This window comes from Lepisosteus oculatus, chromosome 7, assembly GCF_040954835.1.
Source record: "Lepisosteus oculatus isolate fLepOcu1 chromosome 7, fLepOcu1.hap2, whole genome shotgun sequence".
NCBI classification, from domain to species: Eukaryota; Metazoa; Chordata; class Actinopteri; order Semionotiformes; family Lepisosteidae; genus Lepisosteus; species Lepisosteus oculatus.
In genome coordinates this window covers 24,236,432-24,251,971 of record NC_090702.1, presented here as the reverse complement: position 1 = coordinate 24,251,971, position 15,540 = coordinate 24,236,432, and the positions used below count along the sequence as shown (strand labels likewise).

Below are 15,540 nucleotides of genomic sequence, written 5' to 3'. Positions count from 1 at the left end.
AGAAGTGGTGTGGAAAAGAAGAGACAAGAGACCATACAGCAACTAAAGGACTGCCAAGACAGATGTGACCACATGACGTGACTGGAAGAAACACAAATTAAGTTTTTTAACTCTCTTACCAGGATTGGGATGGAAACGTAAACATTGAAGAAAAAGGATATCATCCCTCCCGTAATCAATGGATGTATATTCTTTAGGAATTGTTTTATTATCTTAATTAAAAACTGAGAAACAAATATACAGTACTGTACATTACAAGGTTTACCTACACATTTTAGCTAAAACCTGGTGCCTTCTACCATAGATATTCACAATACATTGTACAACAATACAAAGAATGCAATAAACTCAATGACCAAAGAGCATAAAAACATGATAAGAGCTGAAGAAAGCAGCCTGGAGGAACTGGAGAGGTTTTGCATGCTGAAGTGGTCAAATATCCCTCATGAGTAGTTTAAGAGCCCATTTAAAGTGTATAGGAAGTACCGCCTTGAGGTTACTGTAGCCATAGGCAGGTGAACAAAGCATACATTGCCAGGGAATTAATAAATCTGAAAATGACATATTTAGAAATACTGTATGTAATCTTTCCACAGACATTCTATTTAGACAGACAAGTGAAAGTCATTTTTGTTTTTATCATAAAATACTGAATGAACACTTAGTATTACATGCTTAATCAATATTTGGTTACAGGTATAAATACTGTACATGTATTGGCTTCTGTACAGCAGTCAAACAAACCTGAAGTAGAAAAAAGCACTCCTCATTTCTTTCTTATTGCCACTTAAAACCAATCATACTTGAAAGGAAAGAACATACAGTACCAGTATGCAAAATATTAACTTACTGCATTAAACATTATATTAATCAGAGGTATATACGTCTTTGATCAGCATAGTAATGTAGGTTTTAACTGGTCTCCTCTATGAAATGAAGGGTGAATAACTTATAAATCCCTGATTATTGTAATAAGTTGGTATTCACATTTTAAAACAGATAACGTACAACCTGGAGTCAGTGAATACCACCAGCCTCTCATATCCCCAGGTCATTTTAATAATTCTTTTCTCTTTCAATCACCATGGAGATCACAAACCCAGGGCTGTACAGGAAATTAAATATTCATTACATTTTAAGTCCAGGTTCTTGTTCATCAGAGGAAGCTGACCAACCAAGCCAGGACAATCTAAAAAGCTTCCATTAAAATATTTATAAGACTATAAAGCTGGTAATAATGATGACCTGTAAATCAAAGTTTGAGTAAAATGCTACTGTCTCTACCGCTTCAGTAAGAATACTACACTGATAACTCATTGTTTACCTATAGATTGTGAAAAAACTGGTAATACATGTTTTAAAATGATTTGTCGAACCACACGCAGTGAAACACAGCATTACCTGAAAGAAACAATACACCTAAAAGGTTTCATTTTAATGAGCTCTAAAATGTTTTTGAAAGATGTATCAAACAAAGGATAAAAAAGGCTTCATAAAATGTTGCATCTGTGCTCTGCTATAAGAAATCAAGCCTAAACAGAAGAGGTCCTAAAGACAAGAATTCCAATGGCAGCTTGGACACCTGTGATGCAGCAGGAGTCCCACTGCCCATTAGGCAACACATCAATAACTTTCGTCAGTGGCACGGAAACAGGATGTACTGTAGTAATCCATATTGCTCTGCGTTAAAGGAACATAAGAGTGAAAAATACATTAAAATGCAAAGCTTCAGTACAGGCTGGCACAAAATCTGCAGTACATTTACAGAAACAAAGGGCAGAAAAACAATAATATGAAGGGCACTTAATCATGGTGCATTTAAAAGAGGCAAATATCTGAAATACTAGGCGTCTGAAATCAGTATACAAGGATAACGTTTTAGCCAACAAATGAATGCAAAAATTCTAAACCCCTTACCAATGACATTCTGAACTACTGTAGCACTAGTGTGCAATAAACATGCATGCTGTACCATACATGAAAAACTGACTTTTTCTTTGCTGGAGGCAAAGCACCACTATTCTGTGCTCAGGGACCCTAAAACAGACACCCAGCGAAGGGCATTCTTCCACTTTGTGATCCCTTTTGTCTTCTGGTCTAACGTAGCCCCTGCCTCAGTGCCAAGCCTTCCTATTAGCAACAACAAACAACTCTAGGCTGAGATAACTTCATTTCTGCTAAACGCACAAGAAGGAACATAAAATGGCTCAGTACGATACCTTTAGTAGCTCTCCGCAATATCTGACATCGGCATTTAAAAGAGACTGCTATCATTCTAGCTCCCGGTACAGCGTCAAGGTGCTCTCAGGGCTCGGGTCTGGTGGATGCAGTACAGGCATCTGAATTCCTCACACATACCAGGAGAAAGGTAGTCCCAATGGGGAGCAACAGACTTCAATTCCTCACGGCAATAGCAGAGATCTGGTTCAAGACACGGAGTGGAGCTTCACACATTCACCCAGGTATCCACAGCATAGAGCATCAGGGCTACCGAAGATCTAATTGTATTTTCCGACCACACACACAAGTCACAGTGGATTACCCAGGGAGAGAGAGAACTGTGAAAGGAAAGGAGCAAGCCTTCTGAGCGCAGCTGTTGCCTCACACTGTGCCGTCTGACTGGGCTTTTAAAGTTGCACGCTCCTGTGAGGGACAGCCTGCGCCTCTGCTTAGCTGAGACAAATTGCTTTCTTTTCATCAACGGCTTTTAAAAGGCAAGAAGATTCCTGGAGCCCCTAATTATGTAACCAATTCACAGCACCTACAGTAGCTCGCGAGGTGATGAGACAGACAGATCTCGAGTAAAGAGGGAAACCGCTCTTATAATGAACGCGCTGTTTTTGTTTGTTCTTTATTTAGATAAGCGACTGAGCCAAACGACAGGGGAATCATCTGAGCAGCCACACAGAGCAAACACTGCATCTCCCATCAACCAGGATGTGATTAATCCACTTAATTTACAGTCTGCCTCTGCACTACATGATGGAAATGCTTTCTGTAAATAATTTAAAAAAATCTTTCAAAAAAAATTTAAGTGTAAGACCGGTAAAGTTTCAATGTCAATAATTCCTTCTCCATTTAACACATTTAAATTACAGTAATTCCTAAAAGATGATGCTAATTTATGATGATTTATTTTCCACATGAACAGACCTGAAAACTAGGGCTGATAAAAAAACTTTGTATACAGAAAAAGGTGACCAGGTTTATGAACTATTGAATTCATATTTAAAAAAAGATTACCAAAATTGAACAAATTGTAATCTGTACAATTTTCAATTTCACTGCACTGCAGATGTGAGAAAATGCATTAATTCATAAACCCATTAGCCAAACACCACAGTTTATGATGCAGTTTAGGATTTATATGTGAGCTGAATTTTTTTCTGTTTTATCTTTGAAACATTCAATTGAATATCAATGGTAAAGATGCACAGAAAAATCAAATTTGATTTTTCTTCTAAGAAATGTGTCAATGAACTAGCAGATTGGAATTGGATTGGCTGGCAACAGGACAGGGACAAATACCAGTCACAGATTCATAAGTGGACATAAAAGCTTGGTCAAGGTCTGACATACTGTAGGATTAGATTAAAATCTGACATCTGAAACACAACCAAGCTGGGATGCTTGGGGAGGTTACTATTCCATCATGTCATCTTGTGTCTCATCAAGGTCCTCATGGACTCCTGAATGTAATTACTGGCACAGAACAAGCAATGGGGACTATAGTGAATGGTTTTTAAAAATACCCATTCATAAGGGCGTGTGCTGCTTAAGTGAATTAACAAATACAAATCTTTATTAGTGCAAAAACTGAAGTGGTAGTCTTAAAATGTTATGTTGTATTCGGTATATAATCTGTACGTGAACAGGTGATACTAATTTTTGGGCCATCAGTAGTCTTAAGGTTTGTTTTAACTGTTATCACTATACAGTACTGTATACAGTAATACAGTATAGGGCTTGTTCTGTACATTGAGTGTAATCACTCTAAATCAAACACATAAACCCAAACCTTTTTTTAAATATCTCCTAGCTGCTTTTTGCCAAGCCTTTAGACAATAAGCAGTAAAATCTGTTGTCCCAGAAGATCAAAAATCAATCCATTAAGTTAATCTCACCTGATGAATGTGCTGTCACTTTTTTTTTTACAACATTCCATAAGCATATGCCGCATTTATAACCCTCTCCCTCCGGGTTATAATTTCACTTTGCCTCAGGTGTTATGCAGCTGAAAAACTGTGAAAGCCAAGCTGTAAGTTTAATTGTATTCCCTTGGGTGACATGTGATTGTTAAGAAAACCTTTGCTGCAGAAGCAATCTAACAAAAAACTTGGAAGTTTGAATTTTTATTTTTGAGACAAATCAGCTGAACAGACTCATCTTCTGCGACATTGTGCAAACCCAGTCAACACCACTGTAAGCAAATTCAGCCCAACAGGCAAGGCTTCAGTGTAAGAAGGACAAGTAGGTCAGAGGAGTAGATTCCACTAAGCATGCAGCAGCTTCTCAACATGTTCAGAGATGGCCCTCTTGTCTCACAAGTAATTCACTCTTTTCTTTTAGTTTTTCCTCCCAAAAAACATTACAGCACTAAAGAAACAGCATCTTATAATGAACTACTGCCCTCCACAAACTAGAACAAGGTGTCTGGAAAATTGCTGAAAACAAGTATTGCAACACACAACAAACTGCACAGAAAAAAAGTATTTATTATGACTCAAGCACTCACACACACAAGACTATGGACACTCTCCTGTGTGTCCCTTCTCACCAACAGTATGATGGCTAGTACACTTCAAAGGCAGACAAAGTACCATTTCTGAACACCTAGAAAGAACACAGAGCAACCTAATCAATTCCAGACATAATCTCTTTTCTCACTTAACTCATCCTAGAGTTACTGCAGATGCACATTGGTTTTCAATTGATATGGATTGCAATAGAAGTAATAAGCTCAGCATGAGAATCAATTTCACACCATCCTTTATACAAGATGAATTGGATAATTGGGTCTGGGATAAGAAACATTCACTTTTGATTAAAGGGCCCATCGGTCTCTTCCCATCTTTAACATGCTGACATGTTAAAGAAAAAAGGGTCATAAATTGTCAGAACAATTGCCTAGTTCACACTTACTTTTTAATTCAACAGCAGACCAGTCAATAATTCTATGGGTAAATTAGCGGGCTGTGTAATTACAGTGTGTATCCAAAGATCGGAGGTACTGACAATTCACAGATGCATTACCATCCTGGACTTGCTTAATGGGTAAAATAGCATGAGTGTATCTCCACTAGATCCAAAGAACGCCAAAGAAAAAAGACAAATTATTTTTTCTTTATTAGCAATTGAGATATCAGCATCCTCTAGTGGATACAAGACATTAGTGCAAGAAGAGTTGAATCTTCACACCTTTTCTCAGCTACGTTAATAAAGGAATAAATCACTGTTTCCTTTATTCATTCCTCAGCATTTTATCATCCTAGAATGGCTGTCACTCACCTAATCTCTTTATACTTAAGATACAGAAGTCTTTTGGTATCTGTTCAATCCAGTTAACCTCTGGATTTGTAATTTTTTTTTGTAGAGTCTTTGATGCACCTTTTTTGTAGAGGAAAAAAAAGGGAACATTAAACTCTGAAGAAGATTTAGTGAAATATCAATGTTTGACAAATACAATTGCTAACCAACCATTTCAAAGACTGGGAGTCACTCTTCCTCTTCTACTGTCCTGAATATATAAATATATAAAAGGCCAAGAAAATGTTTAGAGATCAAGAAACAAAACTTTCCAAACAGTACTGTACATGCTTAAACCAAATTCAGAAAGCATATTAGAATTGGTAAGATTATATGTTGGATACTACAGTCTACAATGAAAACATAAACAAGAATACTGATACACAGTCTTATTAAACTGGTTAACTGCTTGGTTACAAGTAGATTATGTTCGCAATTTTAAAATTGTGTTTTTTCTGTAATAATAACAGTATAACCTAATATAAGTATAGTATAAATAAACAGAATTAAACTTATTTTCTCTTGTTTATCGAAATAAATTTCACTGCATCAGCTGGCTTGTGGCTTGAATATCAGCAGTGTTTTCATTCAAAAGTTCATATTTAATTAAATGAGATGCTGTCTGTTTTTATAGCATTGGTTTACAAACAAAGCAGAAAATTGCCCCTCCAGTTGTTTCATGTTTCTACATTACAAGTATGTGGATTCATTTAGTATTTCTACCTATGAATGTACAGTATATATCATGTATGCACCATGAAACTCAAAGACAAGCCAATACAAATTAACTCTGTCCAGCACCCAAATACTTTTTCCTAGTTTCCTAGTTTAATAGATACTGTATGCTGAAGACAACATTTTTTAATTCCCCAGTGGTAAGAGGTTTAATTCATCAGCAAAATAATCACTCTCCACCCAGTTTTTCATTTCCTCAACCCATGTATCTTCGCCATTACTGAGTGATTTAAATCTTATTCCTTATTCATACACTTCGAGTTGCGATTTGTCTGTACATAATGGAACGTTTCCCTCTGTCTTGGACGAAGATATTGGAAGGAGACGTTTTGCTAAATGAGCTGTGGGAGTAGAAACGAATCAGACACAGGAGAGATGGCTGACACAACCCTCGCATGACATACAGTATCTGCTGTAGACGGCATCTGTTTTCTAAAGGGATCGTCAACAAATTCCAAAGTGGTTCCCCTTCCAAGAATGCCATTAAACGCAACCAGCAATCACTAAACCAAACTTGAACTGAACACTTAATAAAAGAAAAAAAACCCAGCAGTTCTAGAGTTATTTGATATCATTTCTTCCACCTACCCCTGTCTAAAATGACCAAGGAAACAAAAAGTATTAAGTCATTATTTTATGTACTGTAATTTAATATTAGTAGCTACTCATGGGAAGCACAAACAAAAATGTACTGTAAGACATTATAATTAACTGATTGGAAGTGATGTTACTACAACATCTGCTGTGTCAGTACGCCAATTTGTCAAAGTCTAGAATTCTCCTGCAGCAGCAAGAAATCCTGCTCTTATGAGAGCAGACGGCAAGTGATTTCAAAGAATAGGAATAGAAAATTTATGCCAAGTCAAAGTTTAAAGATGCTGTGTACAGCATTCATTGAACAAACGGTTCATAAGAAATCTAAAATGTGTTTTGTGTATTTTCTATCAGAAATAAAGAGAGCTATAACATACTGATGCCCTGAAATGATGTGAATATGAGAACATAAGAATAAAATTCTTCTGAAATCTTTCTTTGAAGATTGAAAGAGTTTTGAGAAGGAGAGGACTGTTTCTATGAAAAAACAGGTTTAACACAATATTCTTTGATGTGATGAAACATCAAAAGCCCTGAATTGCATGAGCCACTGAAATGCCAATCTACCCTAGAAACTGCAGGCTTTCACATAGAGAAAATTAGCCTGAAATGGTGAGTTTAAGAAGCCTGGCAGGGAATAGTGCACTTTCAAGGTAAAACAGCAGATAATCCTTTGCATAACTGAGGACAAAATATAAATGTCTATTTCTCTTTTTTCTTGTTACAAGGAAATCAGAAAGGCAAATATTTTATTTGTAATTGTGATTAGAACTGAGCTCCAGGACTAAACTAAGAGAATACAGTAGGTAGATTAAAACAGTCTGTATCAATGGAGTGAATCTTATGAGAATAAACAAAATAAACAGCTTCGTTTACAAACCTTTGTGCAAATCCTCAATTCAACAGATCAAAGCTATGTGATGCATTTAGTTTTAAGTTATTTGTTGAAGAGTATCTAACCACTTTAAAAAAGTTACCAGTATTAGCATTATTTCAGAGAAGCACATATGTTTCAGAGATATTGCCAGTGCTGAACAAGTTCCCAAATGGATTTGCAACAGCATGGAAGTCAGTAGTAACACGCTACACTTAAAAGGGTCACATACAAGGAAAAACGCCATTCCATAAAAAAACTACACGTTTGAAAGTACGAAGCAAATCTCTAGAAAAATTCTAAAAGTTCAAAGTACTGTACATGTGAATAATTATTTAAACACTTTTGCAGCACACTTTGCAGGAAATCCAGTAAATAAGTATTTTATCAACCTCTCTGCTAAGACATCCAAATGAGAGACCGGAATGGATTAATTGCGTTTCTAGGCTCCAGTTTTTCATGAAAGCAGGTCGAGATTGGGACGTACCTTCCTCCAGGAGCTTGTGCATATCAGTCCTTCTCCAGGGGATACAGAGAGCAGGGACAAGGCAGCAGGGAGAGGGGGTCTGGGGAACCTGGAAGAACTGTGACTGCGGCTGTGGCTCCAACCCTGTCATGACACACTCACTGTGGCTCGACCCCCGAGCACGCAGGCCCAGGTTGAGGGAGGGAGGGAGGGAGGAGCAGGAGACAACAGGACTTGACAGCCACAGTGTGCTCAGCTCATTCTGAGGGATCGAAGGTATCGACACCGGCTCGGAACGCACTGGCCCGTCACTAATCGGCCACTAGGGGGCGCTGACAGAAGAGCAGTCATCAGAGTCAATCAGTCGTCTGGAGACGAACAGAACTGGCAGCAGGTGAGTAAATTTTTCTATCTTTGGTGTGTAGGTTTAAGTAAGGGAATGGGAGTGAGAGCTGTATAAAAGGAATTTGAATAAATAACTGCACGGGTAATAAAGTGAACACCAGCAGAGAAATGGTCCACTAGGACACATGATCTGTTGACGAAACTGGGTGCAGCTTCAGGCAAACTTTGATTCCCTTGATGCTCATTTCCTCCTGCCTGCGCTTTGATGAAAGCAGCTGTAATTCAGTGTTAGCACCAGGGACCATTAATGCCACTGCACTAATTAAGCAATGCTGAATGGCAAATGGATATTCGAAAATTTGTTAAACGTTCTTGCCAGGCAGTGGTGAGTCAATGATGGAAGTAAGGTATAAAAGCAATTAGATGGAGCAACACTGATTGAAATCAATTGACCCTTTGGTGAATTGGCCTTCTGTAAATGGTTTCGAACAAGCCTGTGGTGATCACTTGACTAGTAAGTCATGAACACATACCAATTGATGCAGAAGACCCCACTCACACCAGGCTTAAGATTGCATTCCCATCCTGTGGAAATATGTTTTGAAATATAAGATAAGAGATAAAAGATCACTTTATTGGCCATATACAATTTCTATTAGGAATCTGTCTTTTCGCATACCCCAACTAGCTCTCCATGAGACACACAGACAGGGAGAGAAGCTTGGGGTCAGAGCGCAGGGTCTGCCATTGTACGGCGCCCCTGGAGCAGTTGGGGTTAAGGGCCTTGCTCAGTGGCCAAACGGAGTAGGATTCCTCTGCCATCTGCGGGATATGAACCAGCAACCTTGCAGCCACAGGTGCAGATCCTTAGCCACAGAGCCATTGCACCACAGTATACTGTATGATATTTACAGTAAATATCATATATTTAACTATGATTAAATATATCTGATATGACTCATATCTGATATCTGAATGCAGTAATTATTTCAGATTTTATAAACATGCAAATCATTTTTACAGTTTTGCTATATGGACATGAATGATCAATCTCAGCCTTTTTTTCCTTTTTCATTTCCACGTTTGGATTTCTCTGTCTTTTAACAAGTCATACTGTATGTTTTTCTATCAGGCCAATCCTATGAGAACCATTGCACAGACATTGCCTCCAAATTAACCAGACATTACAGATCATATGCTGCGTAAAAACTGTTATCTACAATACATTTTGTAAGAAGTGTACTTCGTAAGGTGACAAAACAGGTTAAAAATACTGGAAGTGAATTAGAATGAATTTACTAAAAATGTTTTTGCAGAAAGGGATGGTTTTATAAGTAAATAAAAAGGACATATTCATGGGACTCTAAAGTGTGGTGCCAAAAGTAAACATTTTTTGTTCAATTTTAAAAAGGTCTTGCTCCAGTCAATAATAATTGGACCCAAATCTGCTCCTGAAGAAAAAAAAAATAATGGTCTAGCTCAGTGGAAATATACTGTACCATCATAGCCGGATTCCTACATTAGCAGCTGTAAACTTTTATGCTTGCGAGTTAAGAGAAGCACAACACAGCTGATGACAAATAATATTCATCCATTTTCATCAGTTTAGATATCTAGAGTATCTGCAGAACTATAATCATCTTGTCTGCCAACAGGGAAGTAAATCTAAAGGAAGATGTGGCAGAACATTGCTCAATGACAAAGAGTACAGAAAGTTAGATTAATTACGGTGCATTGAAGGACGCTGCACTCTACGGGGCAAGGCTGAAAGGCGTGCTTTATTTTAGAAATGGGAATTTTAAATACCATGTTATGCCAACATTCAATGGGTATTAGAATCAGATATGAAATGATCTACTGTTCTAGCTCAATAAAAACTGTTTAAAGTTTCTCTAAACATAACATCCTTTGATTAAAATTCTACACTTATAATTAAATATCTTCCCCTTTCCCCATTTTTATAACTTCCCAATATTCTGTAGAATATCCAACTTGAAATCCAAAAATATCAATGTAAACACCTAAGACGTCTTTTCCATCTGTAGCCTCTTCAATATTTCCCATCTTGTTTCTATAGTTTCAACTCTTATCTACATTACAGGTCATCTGCCATCTTGAGTTTTATCTACATGTTTAATTTTACAATGTTTTCTAATCTTCTTCTTTTATCATCATCTGTAAATTGTCTAGTTAATGAACTGTAACAAAATCTAGATCATCGATATAAATTAGAGAGAGCAGTCGCCTCATATAGATTGCTGTCGCACATACAAATCTGAACATTCACCCCTTATTCTGTTTTCTATCCATTTACAAGTTCTGAATCCAAACACACAAATTTTCCCCAAACCCCTACTGCCTGAACCTTGAGAATGAATCAGGATATATCATATATTCACATCCCAAATTCTCATCTGGACCTCACAGTACATACACTGTTATTAACAGTTTGCATGCAAATTGCCTTTGAGGAAAGGCAAACAGAAAGGAGTAATAAGTCTAAGATAAAATAAAAAAACATAAATATGTATTATTAATAGATCTCTAATTAAAAAAAACAAGCCCTATAGTGTATTAAGCTGCATTATGCACCATCACATACTGTACAGTCCTCTAATAGCACTTTGAAGCAACTTCTGCAGTTCTGTGGAACCAGGTAAGGTTCTCACATACAGTACTGTAAGTGGAGATAGTTGCCCAAGGTAATTGAAAGCCTACATGTTTACTGCTGTTTTAATGGACAAGAGGGAAATGGGATCGGCTACTGATAAACAGCCCTGAGATCCCTGCTGATCTCATCACAGAGCTGTCTTTCTCAGCTCTTTGCTGTGTGAAGAAAACTAACAATAACTCCACATCATCACATATAGCATAACAGCTGTACAAGTGAGTGAGAGCTTAAAACTTTTACAGAGTCTTTTCAAAATATGCAACAGCAGTCATTGCTGAATCTACTTGTGCCCCTTAGACTATGTAAAACAATAATTCAAATAATTCAAATAAACAATAATAACAAATAATAACAATCATGGAATACTACTATACTGTATGTCTGAGGTGATAACAAAAGTAAATCGGTCTCCGGTCTTGCTTAAAAACCACACAGGAAGGCTTGGAGAGCATGGAGTTGTCTTCGTGATTGAAAGTTTGGTAAATGTAAAAAACAGACCGTTTTCTGCAAGACAAAGGTATTATTCGTTGAGTGTAATGTGTACATTGTGAAAACAGCTGTGATTGCTATTGTGCATGTCCCATCTAAGAGCTCTAAATGCATGATTCATTTCACAGTCTGCTCCTGCTATTATAAGTTTGTGGCAGCAGTCCAGGGTTGTATTTGAGAGAGTGTACAATTATGAAAGATAAAGGCAACTGTTTATGTGTCTAGGAAAAATGTCAGCATTAGCACCAATGTTTAACTTCATATTTCTTCAGGTCTGAGTCTACTAGCAAATGAAATCATCACACTTGAAAGTAGTATCCTTTCAATTCTTATACAGAAATGCAAAGCAAATATCTTCTTTACAGTACATCAAGCCTTTTCTGAGGATACTTAGCAGCAATATACTGCAGGAAAGGAATCTATGATTTTCGATTCTCGATTACAGAAATTAGAACTACTAACTTCGGTAAAACAATTGGAGCTTTGGACATTCCAAACTAATATGAAAATGAATAAGGCTCCCAGCAAACATGTTTTTTAGTTCCACTCCCTGTCCTTGTCACTAGATGGTTGTCTTTTTCTCAAGCAATGTCATAACACTGATGCATCTCTGAAAGTAAAAAGAATGCACCTGTCAAACCTGTTATTCAAAAGGTATGACACTCCCCCCCACCATCCTCTTTCCCAGTATTTTTTTACATTTTGAATTCACAGTTATTTTTTTCACACACCTTTCACCTACAGTAGCTTTGGAATTACTATTAGCCGATGATGAACAATTGTTAGTCAGTCATGAGCAATTGTTGGACAATTAAGTTCACAGCTTTGACTTACTGTAAATAAATGTCAAGAAAACTGACAGCGGTTTTTTGAAAACACACTTTGTTTGTGAACACTGTGAGTTCCACAGTGCCTACAGAACAGTATACTGTACTGCAGTATATTGGAGGGGTGGCTTGTAAGCCCTGGATAGACTGTACCACAGGTATCACTGTCATGCAGCAAAATAAGCACACACTCTCCCACTCAAGCCCATCGAACTCAGGCAGCACTTGGCCAGCTGTGAAGATTCCCAGCAACAGTGAGCTTATGAAAGAGCCCAGGCATGTCCTGATAATGTCTGGACTGCTGGGCTCTCTCAGGCCAAACCAGTTCATTTTACTTGTTCAGTGACTTGGGAGCCCCCAGAGCAAACGTGCATGGCCTCTTTCACACAGTACTGTTTTGGAAAGGATGTAATTATTTAGATGTATTGCACAGAAAGGTTTCAGTTGAAAAGGTGTGTTCTAATTAAGTGTGTACAGGATACAAGGTTAAATGTAGCTCAGTGTGAATGACAGAATTACAGTGTGCAATGTTTAGGGATGTTTACAATTAAAATTCAGAATTAAATTTCAAACAGAAACCATTGTGTTAAAAGGACTGGTTCCATTTGTCTGGCTGCAGTTCCATTTAAATTTGCTCTCCAGATCAAATTGTCTGATGCCATGGAAACTTTTCCAACCCACAAGGATCTGATTAGGTTAGGAAATGTAGGATGATAGGCACTGTTTGCACAACGAAGATGTTAAGAAGGGCTGACAGGAGTAAACCTCAAGGTAACAGCTATTGCTCCAAGTTTGCCTAAATGACTTTTTTGTTGACAGTAATTTCAATTTCTAGAATCATAAAGTACCTCAGAGTCATAAAGCAAGACACCACTGCACAATGTGCCTGCACCATGTTCTCAATCTGCCAGTCTTTACTGTGACTGGCAGGACAGCTGACAAACATAGCCTACTCTTTTCTAAAACACTCAGCACATTTGATGACATGCTACACAGAATGATTTGAAAAGCAAAACACACCGCGAGGAAGAAAGTGCTTTCACTCTGAGGAATGAAGGAATTGAAGAAATTGCTTCTACATTTTACTGTAAATGTCTTCACACATTAGTAATATACACATGCCGATACACTCCAAATCCAATTCTATCCATCCATCTTTAAACCACTTTATCCAATACAGGGTTGTGGGGGAGCCGGATCCTATCATGACAAGCAATTGGTGGAAGGCAGGATACAGGATACGGTCCATCGATGGGCAGATACAGATACAAACATGCACACACTCACACCAGGGCCAATTTTACCTTGCGGAAAACTTATCAAACAAAGGAAGAACATAAAAACTCCATGCAGATAGCACCCTAGGTCTGGAACTGAACCCAAGTCCGCAGCACTGCAAGGGTGCAATGCTAACCACTTATGAATGCTTCACTATCAACCACACATGACATGTTTCAACATTAAGCCCAGGCAACATCAATGATGAGGCAAACTACCCAGCAAAGACATTTTGTCCTTTCAGGAGCTGTTCAAATAACTGCAATACTTTAATGGCTAGATAGTGCCCCTGCAATAGGGCAGCTAGTGCATCTCATCAGAAGAAAATACCAAGGACATTTTGTGGTAAAGGCATCATTACTATCAAATCATTTCTTTTAACTGCAATGAATAATAAATTATTGGATGAAGCCAGCAGGGGCACCTATACAGCAGCTCACTCTGCATTTTCTCATCATAGCAATACAGGGATCTCCTGCAATTTAGTAAGAAAGAGAAATCATATCCTGCTGCATTAATTAAGATATCTGTATTATAATCATTACTTCTTGTATATTAGAAGGTGACTTATACAAAATGCTACCTTTTACACCATGTTTTAATCATTGTGGTACAATATTGCAGCCCAGTCTGTAACAACAAAAATCCAGAGAAAGTGTTGTCAATACATCCCTCTAGTGGCAACTAAAAATAAGAGCAAAGGTTTTGTTTTAGACTACAAAGATCATCCATGGATATGGACTCAAATATGCTGACTTTCTGGTCCAGTATTACAGAAACACTCAGGCTAATGTGGTTAAGTGAATGAACCTTTGAAACAAAATTAGAAGCATAATAATAAAATGAAACTGGTATTTGACATACAGTAAGGAGTGACCTCTCCATTAAAATCCCGTAATATTATACAATGGGATAAGTGCAGTTATTGACCAAAAGTTAAAATATTTTTTCTCCCCTGATAAGTGAAATGGTATATGGCTTATTGTTTTTATGAAGCACAAAATCAAAACAGCAGTTTTAAACAGAATTTTGATTAAATGGTGCAGATGTGACAGAAGGCATTCAGCAAGGTGCCGAAAGGCAGAGTTATGATTCAGAAGCAGAGGGGCAGAAAGACAAACATAGAAATGTGGAGGGACCAAAAACAGCTGTTGATTTCAAACAACTCTGCATTACTGCAAAAGCAAAATTAGTGTGGGAGTAGTAGTCAATTTGGGGTTTGGGACAAAGAAAATCTGTTCCAGACTCCAAAATGCTCATACTACAAGGGAAATAGTAATAGAAAATTCTAGGTCCGAATGTGATTTGTTGAAACAAACTTTTGCTAAAGAAAGACATTTCCAGTGTGTGATAGATGGTGCTCACTATGTTGAGGTATCCGTTGGGCACTGACGAACACAGCAACAATTGCTTATACAGTGTGTGCACAACAAATCACCAAGTCTATAATTAGACAACTGATTTGAATTCTAGAATACATTACATCTAGAAGCAGGGCATTTCTACATCTCTGCTTTGTTATAAGAGTGAATTTGATTAAACAGTTTTGCAAGAGCACCTATTGCAATACTGTATTTTAGCATTCCACAATATTTCTTACTTTAAAAAAAGATTTTCAAAGACACTTGACAAATAACCCTAGTGGAGATCACATAACAGAGATATCCTGTGGCTAGAACTGCCACAAATGTGTCTTGTTTCTGAAAATATTAAATTGAGGAAAAGGCTCCAGGAA

The 15,540-nt window shown here is 37.5% G+C and overlaps 1 protein-coding gene across 10 annotated transcripts in view; it reads right to left on the bottom strand.

Annotated features, from left to right (window-relative positions):
• grip1 (glutamate receptor interacting protein 1) overlaps window positions 1-15,540 on the bottom strand; it is a 305,230-nt gene that overhangs the window by 110,109 nt on the left and 179,581 nt on the right. Inside the window, exon 1 of one of the 10 annotated variants that reach the window (XM_015352811.2) lies at window positions 8,217-8,294. The exons of 8 other annotated variants lie outside the window; for them this stretch is intronic. In XM_015352811.2, the coding sequence (XP_015208297.1) occupies window positions 8,217-8,238 (22 nt within the window). In that variant the 5' untranslated portion in view covers window positions 8,239-8,294. Of the gene's footprint in view, window positions 1-2,219; window positions 2,758-8,216; window positions 8,295-15,540 lie in introns of those variants that run through there. One more of the 10 variants, XM_015352806.2, reaches the window with a different exon arrangement.